General features: G+C 37.5%; 1 protein-coding gene across 1 annotated transcript in view; it reads left to right on the forward strand.

The window, feature by feature from the left end:
• ZNF521 (zinc finger protein 521) overlaps positions 1 to 16804 on the forward strand; it is a 282650-nt gene that overhangs the window by 25758 nt on the left and 240088 nt on the right. The window contains exon 2 of the mRNA XM_032653879.1: positions 3898 to 4077. Coding sequence (XP_032509770.1) covers positions 3898 to 4077 — 180 coding nt within the window. The remainder of the gene's footprint in view (positions 1 to 3897; positions 4078 to 16804) is intronic.

Genomic DNA, 16804 nt, shown 5'->3' on the forward strand with positions numbered 1-16804 from the left:
GAAACAGAGAGCTGCCATTTATTTTTACAGTGATAGTTGTGTCTTTTATCCGAGTCTGAACACTCTCAGTCCAGTGCATCATAGGGACCCTTTTGAAGGGATGAGCCTGCAGGTTGGTTGGGCAGAGGTCATCTGTGATGGATGAAACGAATTTGGGTGGCCTTCTCTAGGGCAGAGGACAGAGTGGTGCCTGTGGCTATGATGGGGTCTGTGATGGCAGTGCAGGGGGGGTGTGCGGATATCTTAAAATATTGCCCTTTGGGTGGGTTGGTAGTACAACAGTAGAGTTGGAATAACAGCTGTTCGTCCTGCAGTGGTGTTCGGGTTGGAGCAGTGCTTACAGGGACGGACCTTGTATTTATAACTCCTTGGGCTGAAGTCAGAGGTCTGAATGGCTAGCAGAGCAGTACAGTTATTTCTTATGACTGACTCTCAAAGGGCTCTATAAAAACTACATAACTAAGGCCATGTGCAATTATTGAAGTGTAGCCGCCTGTGGGAAAGAAATGGTTGACAGTGTCAGCTTTCTAGAATCTTCCTACCTCAGCTGCCATTAGGAATGGAAACTCCTAACGCAAATGAATGCATCTTTCGTTTTGTTTTTTCTGTTTTGCTTTTTTTTTTTTTTTGGCTGCGTTGGGTCATCGTTGCTGCGTGCGGGCTTTCTCTAGCTGCGGCGAGCGGGGGCTGCTCTTCGTTGCGGCGCGCGGGCTTCTCATTGCTGTGGCTTCTCTTGCTGCGGAGCACGGGCTCTAGGCACACAAGCTTCAGTAGTTGTGGCACGTGGGCTCAGTAGTTGTGGAGCACGGGCTTAAGTTGCTCCGCGGCATGTGGGGTCTTCCTGGACCAGGGCTCGAACCCGTGTCCCCTGCCTTGGCAGGCGGATTCTTAACCACTGCGCCACCAGGAAAGCCCTAAACCCATCTTTCGAATGGGCAAGAAAGAATTCCTCCTGGATGTGGAGGTTGGCCAAAAAAAAAAAAAAAAAAATCTACTCTCAGGGAGAGAGTCTGAGTTTCCAGGACTCATTGTGCTACACCAAAGCATCATAGGCTATAATCGCACCCACCCCCCAGAGGGTCCCTCTTAAGTGGTGACCTAAAAAACAATTCGCCAGTTGGCTGGAGCTTGCGTCCTGAAGTTGCAGCAGAAGTGAATAAGCTTGACTGGCTTCAGCCCCTGAAGGATTCTATCTGTAAATGCAGAAGTGGAAGCAAAACCATTTTTTATCAGTCTTAAAATGACCCTCATTTTAATAACTAGCCACAGTGTCAGAAGCATGGACTGGGGTCATTCTTTAGTTGTTAAGAGCTAAAGCATCATGCAGGCTTCCCTATTTGTTTGATATTTTTGATTTGGATTCGTGTAAAGTGTCCATATCCTTGAATAATAAGGGAGGCAAGTTCTTATCATTTTCGCTGCATACTACTTAAAGTATTCAGAGTGTCTGCTTATTTAAAAACAAACAGGCCTGCAAACTTGATGCATAGCATTTAAATAATCGTATTAAAATTCAGACCTAGCAGCCACATTTCTCTGAGTGCTGTCAGTTTTATGAGAAACTGGAAAATCATGCTAAACAACCGAGTGTTCAGTGTACGCCTGCTGCCTTCCACCAAGTGTTTAGCGGTGTTAACGGTGTGCCGGCCAGTTCGCCATAATTGGGACAGTTATTTGTTTTCCTGAATTACTCTAATTTGGCAGTATTTTACCACTTGGTTTTAGCTTGTTGGAGCTCTTTGAACCATTACCTGTTTCTTGTGTCTGTAGCTCTAGATGAAACATTTGAAACCAGCAAAGGCAAATGTGATGGATTATACAGTGTCAGTTTTGGAAAATGTAGGCATGTAGGTGCTTTTGAATTTGGAGATGACTGGTCTGTTCCTGTTTACAGAATAAATACCAGTAAAGGACTTTTTAGTATACTCTTTTTTTACTCCCTCCTCTCCCTTCTTGTCATCATTAAATAATATTTACTAAACACTCACCTGGACACCATGCTGTGCTGGGCAAAGTACAAGACAAACGAAAAAGATCTTGTGATTACTCCCCCAGGGATGAGCAGTCTAAACGCCAGTGGGTTGCAATGGGTACTGCGTAGAGTGTTGAGTTAATTTTCCAGACGGCAAATCAACTCAAATTACCAATTTACTTAAACACGTTTTTTAGGTTTTTTTGAAAATAAACAAAAAAACAAAACTACTTGCCCTTTGATTTGGGAATTCTGCTTTTGTTTTACAAACCCAAGAGATTATTATATATGTTGACATGTAAGTTGATTTTGGTATATGTGAATCATTTGAAGGGTGGTGGTATAGTTACGTTTATTGCAGATGTGTAGAAAGGCTTTGGAATAACTTCCAGCCAAAGGGGAGCACCGTGGCTTGTAGAAATAGGTTTGTAGAAGCACGTGACATGCAAGGTAGCAGGAAGCACTTTCCGACAGCGGACAGTGGTATGGTGGCACTTACTGACTTTTCTAAGAAGTCTGGGCTAGTTTGATCCTGTGAATTCTGTATCGTAACATTGCAAATATTTATCCTCCCATATCTAAACAAATTGACTACAGATAACACATTACATATTTCTTAGGTATCTCGATACAGTTCTTTTGTAACTGTTCATGGAAGATTCTATTTTGAGACATAATTTATTTCTGACTTTGGAGGACTTCTTGCTATTAGAAATGAATGTCCCGTAAGTTAAGTCACAGATTGTATTATCCTAATTTTCCCTAAAGAGGCGTCTTCTCTCCCTCTGTGCTTTCCTGCAAAGAGGAGCAGTGACACTAGAATGTTTGGGGATACTTCGCTAAAATGAGGCAAAAGACAGCATAAAGAAAATCACAACGTATTTATTGAGCTCTAAGTGAAAATATTGCATGTGTTTTGCTCTCTTATGAATGATATTTGTGTATCATTCTTAGGGTTACAATGGCACTATTTTTAGTTTTCCCTCTATTTAGCTTTTCGAAACTGATAATGCCGGTTCAAGTTGTTGACTTGATTATAATTTGCAGTTGCTCTTTGTATATTTTGTTTTATTTTTTGATGATTTTGGAAACAAGAGACATACCAGTACATTTACACTTGAATTGGTGCTTGCAAGAATGTTATGCTATGTGATAGAACTTATTTTGCTATTGCTGTCTAACAAATAATGGGGTAACTGTGTGTTTTGACCAGTCTATAAGTAAAGGTCAATTTTGTGCCTATGGTAATTAGCTTAGCTTACTCTAGACTTTTGGCTAATTCTGGTAATTTCCTGTGAAAGAGTATATTTAGCAGAAAAGGAATTCATTCTCAAGCACAGTGGTGTTTCCCTTTGCATTGGAGACTGTTTAATTTTAAAAGTGATTTATTGGGCTTCCCTGGTGGCGCAGTGGTTGGGAGTCCGCCTGCCGATGCAGAGGACGCGGGTTCGTGCCCCGGTCTGGGAAGATCCCACATGCCGCGGAGCGGCTGGGCCCGTGAGCCATGGCCGCTGGGCCTGCGCGTCGGGAGCCTGTGCTCCGCAACGGGAGAGGCCACGGCAGTGAGAGGCCCGCGTAACACAAAAAAAAAAAAAAAAAAAAAAAAAGTGATTTATCTCTCTCTTGTAAGCAAACAAAGGCTGTAAAAAAATGTCAAAGTTAACCTTAAGTGTGGCAAATTATTTGAAAGAGGAGCTGAGAAAAGGGCTACATGTTGGAGGAGAAAAGGAAAAACTCCAGTCATCACGAACTGACAAATTTTAGGGAAGTCTCACTTTTGATGCTTCTGTAATAAAATCTACAATAAAGCCCTCCTAGTGCAGTTTCAAGGAGAAAGGTGTTTCTGGTTTGGGTAGCAAGATGAAGCGCTGCTTTAAAAGAACCTGTCTTTAAACGCCATACTTACAGTCTTGATTTTTTTTCAGACCCCAACTGTGAACTTGAAGACAAGACTGAAGATGGAGAGGCAGGGGACTGTAAGAAGAGGCCGGAAGATGGTGAGGAGCTGGAAGACGAAGGCGTGCACAGCTGTGACAGCTGCTTCCAGGTGTTTGAGTCACTGAGTGACATCACAGAACACAAGATTAATCGATGTCAGCTGACAGGTAAACACACCTACCACTTCTCATCTTCTCGTACGTCTTCTCTATTGCTGATTTTTCCGTTTGTTTCTTGTTTTCCCGCTGACAGGTAAACAACACTTGCCACTTCTTGTCTTCTCATACTGTTCTATTTCTGATTTTTTCCGTTTGTTCCTTTTTTTTTGTCACCCCCTCTTCCAGCTGTTACATTCTTCTACTTGAGTACCTAGGTAAGTCTAGAAGCGCTTTAGAAAGAATTCCAAGATGATGGTTTACGGCAAACTCACTGTCACAGTCATCCTTAGATTTTGAATTGTACCCAGATTTTAATAGCTAATGGATATGTTTTCATTTCCTTTTTTTTTTTTTTAATTACCGTGATACCTTGTAGATACAGAGTCTAACATTGGGTGGCTAAAATAAAGTTTAAAAATACCTTCTGAATAAGTTTTCACAGAAGTTTAGTGTGCACAAACTTATTTTAGTTTAAATATCATCTCAAGAGAACTTTCACTGATTGGTTGCTCTCTGCTGAGTTTGGTGCCTTTTTTGTGTTCCTATAAAGCCCCATGCTTATTCTTGAATACCACAGTGTTCACTGCATGTGTTAACTTTCCATCTCCCTCATTAGACTGGAAGCTCCTGGATGGCAGGAACTCTGTCTTATTCATCATTGTGTTCTCTGAGTCTTGCAAAGGTGCTCGCTAAGGCACAGAAGCTATTCTGCTATACAGTTCACGGGAAGAATCAGATTTTAAATGACAGGAAGCATGATGTGTTCAAGTTAATGGTTGGATAAAAGTAAAACTCAGTTTGCCAAGTTTCCACCCTCTTTAAAAATATATCCTGCAAGAACATACTATATGAGGCTGGGTGGGACGTTTTAGATAGATATCTCTTTTTAGACTCCTGTCATTTTTCTCTTACTGATGATACTGACACTGCTCCGGTGTGTGTGTGTGTGTGTGTGTGTGTGTGTGTGTGTTTGTAGATCTCTTACTCTATCTTATTTTCCTAGCACAAATCTTTCTTCAACTAACCATGTATAGGAAATGTATTTATTAGACAAGTGGCTCTCCAGCTGTTTTCCACAGAATACTGATATTTTTGTAAGATTTTAATAGGTGTTCCATTTTAAGCAGGTTTCCTGAACAGATTATTATGGAACTGTTGGATTAAATCCAGTTAAATAGGCTTCATTATTGAAGTGCACTGTGGCTCTTCAAAAAGGGATTGCAGTGAGTCAGTTTATTAGGCCATAGACTCTCCTCTCTTTCAGAAAACCCATTATCGTTTTTTTTGGAGTGTAAGTTTGAAAATCTGTGACGCTTATATAAGCATTGCTATATACATATTTTTGTGGGTTTTGGTAACTTTTATTTTGATACAGTTCCAAACTTAGAGACAAATTGCAAAAACAGTATATATAACTCCCATCTACCACTTATCTGATTCACCAGTTTTTTACATTTTACCCTACTTGATCTGTCATTGCCTCTTCACTAATTTTTTTTCTTAGTCATTTGAGAGAAGATTGAAGACTTCACACCCTTCGAAATATATTCGGTGTATTTCCTAAGAACAAATACAGTCTCTTACATGGCTATGGCACACTTATCAAAATGAGGAAAGTTCACATTTAACACATAGAGTACTGTTATCTAATCTACAGCCAATATTTGAATTTCAACAGTTGTCCCAATAATGTCCTTTAGAGGTTTTTTTCCTTGTTTGTTTCATTTTCTTCTCATCTGGGATTCAGGATCATGCATAATTTTTTAATTGTCATGTCTCTTTCGTTTCCTTTCACCTGGAATGGTCTCTCATTTTTTGAGGAGTACCTGCCAGCACTTTATAGAATGCCCATCTGTAATTGGGTTTGCCTGATGTTTCCTCATGATTAAATTCAGGTTACATACTTCCATGGCGGGAATGCCACCAAAGTGGTGCTGTGCCCTTCTCAGTACATCAGATCAGGAAGTACCTGATGTTGACTATACTATACCAGTGTTGATGGGGTTAACACTGAATACTTGTTTAAGGTGGTGTCCACCAAATTTCTCCAGTGTTAAAATGTCGCTCTTTTCCCTTTGTAAATAATAAGTAATTTGTGGGAAGATGCTTTGACACTAAGTAAATATTTTCTCTCATGAAATCTCCATTTTAGCTTTATAATTTTTGTATTTATTGGTTGGCCTTCTGCCACAGTTTCCTTTCTTATTCATTCATTTATTTTTGTATTCGTATCACCATGGGCTTTTGGATTTGTATTTTATTCAGTGGGTCATAATTCATTACTATCATTATTTTGATGCCCAGATTGCCTGAGATTTGGCCAGTAGGAGTCCCTTTGAATGGTATTCTGGGTCAGTTTAATGTCTCCATCATTACTGGAAGACTGACTCAGTTTCTGCTGCACACAGATGCTCCAGGCTCATCATGTTATAGTCCTAATCAATCTTTTGTCCAAGGAACCCTGGTTCCTTTAAGAGGACAAAGGTATTTAGAAATCAAGATACGGGCACTGTGTATACTCATTGATAGAGGTATATCGTTGATTATAAACCATATCAGCAGACAGAATTTAGGAAATGTGTATGTGTGTTTAATATAATACATGTATAATATAACTTATAAAATGCACATATATACAAATATATACACATATATGTATTTTTCTCTCTCTAATAAGAACCACATGTTTCTATTGATACCTCTAATTCAATCCAACATTTGAGATACATTCCAATCTTTTTTCTTTCCATATTTATGACTATCCTCTCTAGCAGTGAGACACCTAGCTTCCATCATCCTCAATATATTTACTCATTTCCCGAGTCTAGAATACACATTAAGTAGTTTCAAAATTGCTTACTCATATCATCGTGATAAGCAGACCAACTAACTAGAGTTTAATAGCTGTTTATCGTTATTAATGTTATAGTTTATAATGTAGCATTTACATACAGTGAAATTTATAGCTCCCCAGTGCACAGTTTGATAAACTTTAACAAAATACATATACCCATGTGACCCATATCCCTCTTAAGATAATTTCCTGCATCCTAGACATTTCTCTTCTCTTGACCCCTTTCTAATCAATAATGATCCACTAGAAGTAACTAGATTCTAAGTTTTTAACTGTAGATTTGTTTTGCCTGTTCTAGAGCTTCTTATAAGTACACACAGTATGTACTCGTTTTTGTGTCTAGCTTCTTTTGTTCAGCACAGTGTCTGCAAGGTTCATTCATGTTGTGTATATGAGTAATCTGTTCTTTTTTATTGCCGAGTAGTATTCCATCACACGAATGTATCCTAATTTTGTTTTCCATTCTCCTATTGGTAGACATTTTGGTTAGTTTTAGTTTTTGGTTATTGTGAATAAAGTCGTCGTGAACCTTCCTATACAGGTCTTTTTGTGGATATATGTTTTATTTCTCGAGTTAATAAGTAGGAGTAGAATTGCTGAGTCATGGGGTAGGGTATATTTAACTGTATGAAAAACTTCTGAATCTTTATCACGAGTGGTTGCACCGTTTTACACTCTCACCAGCAACGTCTATGAGTTCCAGTTGTGCATCCTTGATAACATTTGTGTTGCCAGTCTTTTTCATTTAAGCATTCTATTGGGTGTGTAAAGGTATTCTTTGTGGATTTATTTGCATTTTCTAATTCATGTGCATTTAATTGACTTCATTTAATTCATTTTTCCTCAGAATGCATAATTTTTGGAAAATCCCATTAAATGCAGTTAGTATGATTCTATTTTTAGTGGAATAGCTTTAAAGGGAAGCTTTACTTATGTGGAGTCAACACTAACATTAAGGTGAAGACATGGGAACCCAACTGATATGGCCAATATAAACTATGCCAGCAAGAAATCTTACCTTAGGTGAGAGTGGTGTATCTCTCATGTGAAAGATTAACTTTAAAATTCAATACTAAAAAAACCTTGAAGTTCTATTTAGTGTTTACGTTTTGTTGAGTTCCTGCCATGGAAATATCCTTACGTTCAGCTCTGTGAAGCAAAACAACAACAGCAACAACAACAAAAGAAACATTATTCCTGGATAACTTTATATATTATACAATAATATATTTCTTTATATATTATACAACTTTCATATCAGTGCAGAAAATGCTGGATTTTCAGCATGTGGTATGGTGAAGATAATATCTATGGGTTAAATACTTTTTTCTTCAAAAACCTCAATCCCTAATAAAATATTTGGTTTATTTTGATCTTAAGCTTTCTAAAAGCTTAGAATCTAGTCTGTGCTCACATCATTTTATCCCACAACATTTTAAACAAAGGAAAGAAAACAGTCTTATTTGTGACTTAATGAAACATTTCAGGAAAGGTACAGCTGATGGGTCTTTGTCCTGTTTACTGATGTTCAGGGTGATTTCTTGGGGAGGGCGGTAGATTGATGAGGGGAAAAGCAGAAGTGGAGGATCAGGGAGAAAGCAAAAGGGGGAGAAACAAAATCAGGAATCCTTCACATTTGTTTAAAGTGTTAAAGTTCAAACTTGAGTTGAGTTAGCTAAGGGTACCCTTCAGTCTAATCTGGAAGAGATTAAAGACACTGGCAGCGTTTTAATTAAAAAAGTAATATGATGCTTTTACCTTCTTCCTTGATTAAAACCTTTTACTCTACGTTAGGAGGTCTGACTTTTCCAAATTTAGTTTCCTGCTGCTTGAGTTTACTCTCTTCTTGGTGCTTCTTCTTTTTTCTGGTGGATAAAATGCTAGTTTAGCAAAGTAGGATATTTCTAGTTGTTTTCTTTTTCCCTTTTAGTTTTACTCTTTTTTGTTTTTTTAATTTTTTTTTTTTTTGTCTTTTAACTTCGTCTAGCCCCATTTGTATCTTTGCTAATTTTCCTTTGATTCCTGTCCTTGTTTCAAGACTCTTAATTTCCTTGTTGTCCTTATATCTCTCCTTCTTTTCTCTCTGGCTATTTTATGGTCTCTTGCTGTTTTCTCAACTTTCTTCTTTGCTCCTTGTGGCTTCCCTTCTGTTAATCTCGAAGTCTTTACTTACATGTGTCGTCCTATCCATCTAGACCAGAGCCTGAAAACCTTTTGGTGAACGATTTGTATGAAGAAAGAGGGAACTCCTAATAGTGTGTAGGAGGGTTAACTATAGAGTAGAATTAGGAGAGAAAAGTCTTAAAACTTGCTGATTTGCAAAATAACACAAAACGGAGGTATTCTGTGGTCTGACACCTATGGAAGTCAGTCAGGGTAGTTTTGTTGAAACCACCCTGAACCGGTAAAAACCTGCCCTGAGATTCCCATCCCTAACTGAGTGCTTTCTTGGTAACTTGAGATCTCTTCTTTGGTGACTCTCATACCCAAGGGTGAGCTGCCAAGGTGAAAACTGACTCACTCCAAACTGAAAGTTTTGAAATCCTGGTATAGTCATGCCAAGTGAGCCTAGACTAGTCCTGGCCTTAGGAGATGAAGGTCAAATATGGACCAAGATGATCAATTTTATTTTATTTTGTTTTGCCTGTGCCACGCAGCATGTGGGATCTTAACTTCCCTGACCAGGGATTGAACCCGTGCCCCCTGCGTTGGAAGGGCAAGTCTTAACCAGTGGACCGCCAGGGAAGTCCCAAGACGATCAATTTTAGACTCAGATTTGAAAGTCAGCTCAGGGACCAAGTATGCCCCAGGTCAGTTCATGAGTAGGTACCAGTGACCTGGACTGAACTCACAGACAGCAGATCCAGCATCGGCCCAGAGATCTAGGGGGTCACACACACAGTTAATGGAGTTCATCACTGAGGGGAATTCTGGAAGGTGGGCACTGTTGTGGAGAAGCATCCTGACCTAGGAAGCAGCAGAACAGTCCCTAAGGATAACGAGGTACAGGGTGGCTCTCTTCTTTGTCTCTCAGGGCAGCTGTCCTCTAGTCGGCAATCCAACACGTGTAAGTAAATTATGTATCATCCCTGCTTGAAGGAATAAGGGGAAGGGGAAAAAAAAAAAATTAAATCCCGCTCTTCAGTTGTAGCAGGAGATGCAAACCACCTGTCTTGCCCCAGCCGTGCTGTCTTTTTCCTGGAGGCTGAGAAGGGAGGGAAATCACTCTAATGCTGTTGGGACTCTCTGATGCAGAAGACAGATTATCAAAATATATATTTAAAGAAGGAAAAGCACAGAGAACCTCTCATTTTTCTAATCCACAAACCCTATCATTTCTTGCCATTTCCCTCAGGGAGTAGGGAGGGCTGGAAGCCAGAGGGGTCTCATCACACTTCTCAACAAAGATTTAATAGCAGGGTGCTATGGGGAAGGCTGAGATTACGGAGACTTTATTATGCTTACAAAACTGAGTAAGAACTAGCATTGTAAATCATCAAAACTAAGCTTCACTTAACAGGATAAATGTGTAAAGTGCATTTGATAATACTGTATGCTTGTTGTTCTGAGTCATTTTTCTCTCCTCTCCTGCTAATTTGCAAACTTGAGTTGTCTGTTAAGTGTTCTTTCCCATCATTGATGTGAATTGCCTGGGTGTAAATGCAGAAAAACTAAACAGCGTTGTATTAGTTCTTAACCCTCTGGCCCACTATACTGTTGGTAAGATGAGTAGGTCGAGGTGTGTGTGACAGCAAGGCTGTTGTAGTTTGGGGGAAGATGTTTGTAGACCAGATTTATAAAACCCTAACCATATTTGTGGCTCCTTTACAAATACTGATACTGTACGGGTTCACATTTTTGAAGAAAAGGAACTGAACCAATGATTAGACACTGCATCAGTATAAAATAGTATGTTCATTTAATTTGATTTTAAAAGTTATGAGACTCCCTGGAAGCTTCACACAGATTTTGTGAACTGAACACTTTTAGACATCTGGATTTTTTTTTTTTTTGACTAAAGAATTTAAAGAAAAAGTGAAAGTGATTGAACATGTGTTATATGGTTGTGGAAAATTAAAGACTGGTTGGTTCCACTTGACAGTCAAGTACCCTAACAGCAAGTTCTGTTGGCAGTGGGAATAAGGAAAATGTTTTATGGAATGAAGCATCATTTTCACAGAAGCATATTGAAACTGTTTTCAGAATTTTTTTTTTCTGTTTTCCTTTTCAAATCATTAGTTGAAATAAATTACATGAAATAAATGTGATATTTTAACACTTTAGTTTATATTAGGTTCAATGCATTATGCCTTTGATTTGCATATTTCTACATTAATTTCTATATTAATTCATTATTCATGCTTTGTTATTAATCATTTATATATAAATTAATTATCTCTTTCTATATTAATTAGGCTTAAGGCACTGTATATTTTATTTTCCTATGTCCCTCTGTTTTGATCAATTTCTTGTTTCCTACCCAAAATATTTCCTTAGTGTTTTTAGGCTACTTCATTCTTCAAATCCCCCTAAGCCCCCAAAATGCAATTTCGTGGCCTCCACTGATTCCATTCCCCAGCCACTTCTCCACATGCTTCTTATTTTTCAGACCAGTGGTTTCCAAACTTTTTTGATTAAAAAAATATAGGCTGCATCTTCATAATACATACTTATCAATATATTACATATGATACAACACTCAAAAAATAGAAATTGAAAAATGAGGTGAAGATGAAATAAATAGATTTAAAAAAATAAATTTATGTTGTTTTGAAGTTCTGGTCTAGATTCATTTATTTTGACAATTTATTTTAATGGCTGTGAGAGCTAAGAGAGCTATCTCAGAAAACCACAAAGAGAGAACGTATGTTATTACACTTCTTGCTGAGGTTCATAACTATGGATGTTGGCTATAGCCACCATATTTTAAATAACTTTCCTGAAATCTCAATTTTGTTTTGCCAACTTTTGGTCACATCTGATTAAATTGTTTCTTTCTTCTGTCCTTCATCCTGTGGCTGACAAAGAGCTTTTACTAGGAGTAGAAGGGCTAGACTTGCCATTTTCTTGTTGATTATTTGTGCACAGCTATCCATATCCTGCAGTTTCCTTGCAGAAAACTTTAAAAATCACTTATCAAAACGTGAGGATTGTGTGTGAATTAGATTACTTAACATTAAACAAGATGATCCACAGGTCTGTTTCACTGGACACTATTTTGAGATGTGGGAAGGGAGTGGAGAAGCAAGGGCACCCAGGATGACTATTTATCTTCTCACTCTCAGGATGCTGGGTGGCTATTTATGGTTGCTGTCCCTTCTGATTGGTTGCTAAATATTCAGACTATCTTTTCTACCCTGGGATATGTACCCTATATTTCAGAGACCACTGTTGTTGACTACCATTTACTTCATCATGTGAAAAACAACTCACCAAGTCTCTGCTCCTCTCAGTTTTAGAGAAGGTGGTGTGGCTTGAGGGTGTCATTTTCTTGGTCTGGCAGGACCATGACTAAAGTTCTTCTACGCATTTGCCAGAGAGAAAGCAATTGTTCATAATTGGTTCCAACCTCTGAGCTGTTGGTTGAGTGAGCTCCTTTTTCTAGTTTTGGAGGAAGGGTCAGTTAAACTATTACCTGCTGTAAAAGCATTGTTGTTTCCACGTTGATTTTGCTACAGCAGAACTTTGATATTAGTGTTTAGTCTACTGTCTTTTTCTTGATATATTTGTTTGTGAAATTCTCTACCAAAACATGGATATAAAATAATCACTTTCAGGTCCATTATTGTCTCGAAGCTTTTGAATGATTTTGGGCATTGTAATCGGGATTTATAAAAGGCCTTTACTGATGAGGTACATTTTCCCACTATGAATGGTGAGTTATTACATGTATTAATTTATTAAAATTAAATAGCTGGAATATTGAAGGGGTAGTTTTAAGAAATACTTCTCTGTATTTTTGATGTGCATTTTAAAATTAGGTGTTTTTACGCTCATTCTTGATAGATTATCTGGGCAGAGGTTGACAGTTATTTTTGTTCCATGTTATGAAGATATTACACCATAATCGTGATTGCTATTGTTTTTGTTGAGCTATCTATAGTCATTCTAATTATAGTTCTTTTGTGTGTAATTTGTCTTTTCTATTTAGTTGGATTTTACATATTCTCTTTGATTTCATGTTCTGAAGTTTCACTAAAATATGTCTAACTGTGGAAAAAAAATAAAAATAAAAAAATAAAATTAGGCGTTTTTACTGTCAGCCTGTTATAATAATTTGTGAATCACAAGAAAGCTACTGATTATGAATGGAAAGTTCCTAAAGGATGAAATCTCCTAGAAATAGAAAATACATGGGTAAATTCACTTTATTTTTTACAAGTAAGAGCTAAGTGGAGAATATCCTGTATTAGTTATAACTTTTTGCAAATTACCTGCTCCTTGATTAGTTTGAGGTTTTTGAAATTAGCATTTTGAAATGAATAGAACTCAAGAAGCAAATTAGCATTATTTGTCTGTGTATTAAAAATGTTACCTTTGGATGTCTTGTGGAACCATAACTGTTTTAGAGAAGTGGTCTGGCCTTAGTTGTATAATTGATAATGAACATATTATCATCTAATTCTGTGGTTTCATGATTTATTTGCCAAAAATTGTAAATAAAATATCAAGAACACAAACCATGGGAGAATATCTTCAAGAATTTCCACCATGTCCTTGATGGTCATTGATGGTAATTAAAGCTGTCAGTTTGTCCCTGTGGAGAAGTGTAGAGATTATAAATGAAGGGCTGTATTTGGGATGTGGAAACAGTGGGGCCTCTTTTGTGGGGAAGATGAATTAAAAGAAACCAACTATTTCCTCAGCCCTGTGCAGCCATTCAGTCTGTCTTATAAACAGGGTGATGTTTAGGTGTTTGGATACATTTGTGTGCACACGAGAGCTCTGCCACATGTAGCCTATTCTCAGATGTGAAAGTCAACATGATAAAACTTAGGAGGCTGAATTTTTACAGCTTTGTGTGACTGCACTTTTCTTTTTTTACACATTGCTCTGCTTAAGATGCTTGTGACCAATATCTACTTCCTTTATAAGGTAGTGAGTTGATAAGAAAAGTGGACTATTTCCCCATCCTTTCTCTTTGTGTGAAGTCACTGGCTGGGGATCTTGGCCTTGGGGAATGGCAGCAATGTCACAGAGATCTATGACCTCCTAATAGGCCTTGGGAGGGGAAGGCAGGACTCATTCTACACTGTGCCTCAGGGCTTAGTTCCTTTAAACTTCAAGGAATTGGATGGAACTCTTCACTCCTCCTTTCTTTCAGCTTTACCTTCGGGGGAAATTGATCGATTAGAGGTGATTATTCCACAAACTCTGAACCCTTTTCCCCTCTTTGTTCCAACTGGAGCTCCTCAAAGTTTAAAGGGATTGTGTCTCCTGGGTGAAATGTAGAATGAATTTAAATAGATTATTGGGTAGAACTCTTTGAACACACAATTAAAAGTGCTAAAAAAATATATTTGGAACTGAAAGAAATATGGGAAGCAAAAGGAGAAAGTAACATTTGTTTCAAGATAATTATAATGTAATTATATGGGATATTTTTGAGCATATGATTAGCTGTGAGAGTGTAGAATCATAGTAGTGCTTCAACCAAGAAAATAATAGAGTCAGTGCAACAAATCGACAGTTGTAGAAAATCTGGATGGTGACTAAGAGCCTAATAGGCCCAAAGACACCTGTAAATGACTGGGTTTATGTATGTCCTCTGTTAAGCACAGCAAAATTCTACTAATTGATGGCTTTCAGTTTTTTCTAACTTCTTTGTTTAACAACAACAAGAAATGATCTATACCTAATTCTCTTTTTGCATGTGTGATACATTTGCCTTATCGGCACTATGGACCTTATTTGAGTTATATTTCATACCACATCAATTTAATTTTTCCCCCTTTAAAAAAATCTAATTCCTGGACTCTACCTACCCACAGAGCAGTATTAGCTCCCCCTGGTGACTAAATGAAAATGTAGGCAAGGATGATTGTGGTGATGAGTTTCATTAACTTTAACTTTTAAATGCATAATTAGCATTAGGAGGTATACAGTTGGCAAGTACACTGAACTATTTTCCAAGAAAAAATTCCAATTAGTCTTGAGAAATGTCCATTTTCATGCCAGTTTATTTACATGGTGAAGGCTGGTCTATCTTATGTGGCTTTCCTGGAGTTCTGCCCATTTTAATGACACCGAAGCTCGTGGTTTCTGATGTGGGAGATATTAGGACAGAAGGCAGATATTCAGATCTTCTGTAAACTAGGAGCTGATTAGAGACACAAAAAATGAAAGTAAGAGTGCTACCAATTTACCTATCTCTATCATTCTTGCAAAATAGACTTTCCATAGAAAAGGTTATTATTGTTAAAATGATTTGAAATCTCTCCATATCTTGGCTGTTGTGAATAACGCTGCAATGAACATGGGAGGGCAGGTATCTCTTGAAGATCCCAACTTCAGATCCTTTAGTTGTAAACCCACTTACAAGATGAATAAGTTCAGGGGATCTAATGCACTGCATTGTATAATAGTTAGAGAGAATTATACTGTACTATATACTTGACAATAGCTAAGAGAATAGATCTTTAATCCTCTCATCACAAAAAAGAAATGGTAATTATGTGAGGTGATAGAGGTGTTAGCTAACCCTACTATGGTAATCATTTTGCAGTTAATAAGTGTATCAAGTCATCACGTTGTATTAAACTTATACAATGTTACATGTGAATTCTATCTCAGTAAAGCTGGAAAAAATAAAATAAATTTTTTGGGGAAAGACACTGTTGTACATTCAAACACCAAGATGTGTTTTTTTGTTGTCACCTCAAGGAAGCATTTTTCCAATTTAATTTACAAATTGTTTAAAAGTGTATATTTTTATTACTTGGATTGCTTTCCAACTTAACTCGTATAGTTTAGTTTCTGAAACTCTTCCCCTTCATAATTATCAGCTTGACGGACATTTGAGAATGCCTTTATAATCTTTCTGAAAAGAAATTTGTCAAGTCTGTCGTATACTTACCAGTCAACCCTCCGTGTCCTCGGGTTCCACAAATGCGGATTCGGCTGACCCGCGGATCAAAAATATTTGGGAAAAAAAATTCCAGAAAGTTACAAAAAGCAAAACTTGGATTTGCCTTGCACTGTGGCAACTATTTACATAGTATTTAGACTATTTACATAGCATTTACATGCTATTACATATTATAAATTATTTAGAGATGATTTAAAGTATATGACAGAATAAGCATAGGTTATATGCAAATACTAGGGACTCAGGCATCCATGGATTTTGGTATCTACTCGGGGTGTTCTGGAACCAGTCCCCCAAGGATACCCGGGGATGACTGTATTTCTTATATGTAGTCTTATTTTCTATGAAAAAAGTATTTGCTTTTCACCACTGTTTTATGCTGGTTATCAAAAAGCAATGTCTGTGACTGTGTGATCTGGTTTCATGTTTTATATTAAATATTATATATTATTATGCATTCAAAAGGGAAGATTTAAAATATTATCTGAGAGCTAATATTTGAATTGTTCTTTTGCTCCTCCTTTTGTTCTCCTGAATATTTTGTATTTCTATAATTTAGCACTTCCCCCTCCCCCATCATGTTTTTTTTGTTTTTTGCTTTTCTTCCTTTCCTTAGGAGCCACACCTCTCTGTATTACTAGAAAGGGTATAATCTAAACTCAGTCACTTCTTGGTATCACCTTCTTCGGCCTGTGGAAATCTAAGTGAAGCTTCTTTTGGAGCCACTGATATCATTCTGTCATTTGGGCTGAAGTGATGGTCTGAACACCGCCCCTCTTCCTCACCTCAGTTTT

This window comes from Phocoena sinus, chromosome 14 (assembly GCF_008692025.1).
Source record: "Phocoena sinus isolate mPhoSin1 chromosome 14, mPhoSin1.pri, whole genome shotgun sequence".
Lineage (NCBI taxonomy): Eukaryota > Metazoa > Chordata > Mammalia > Artiodactyla > Phocoenidae > Phocoena > Phocoena sinus.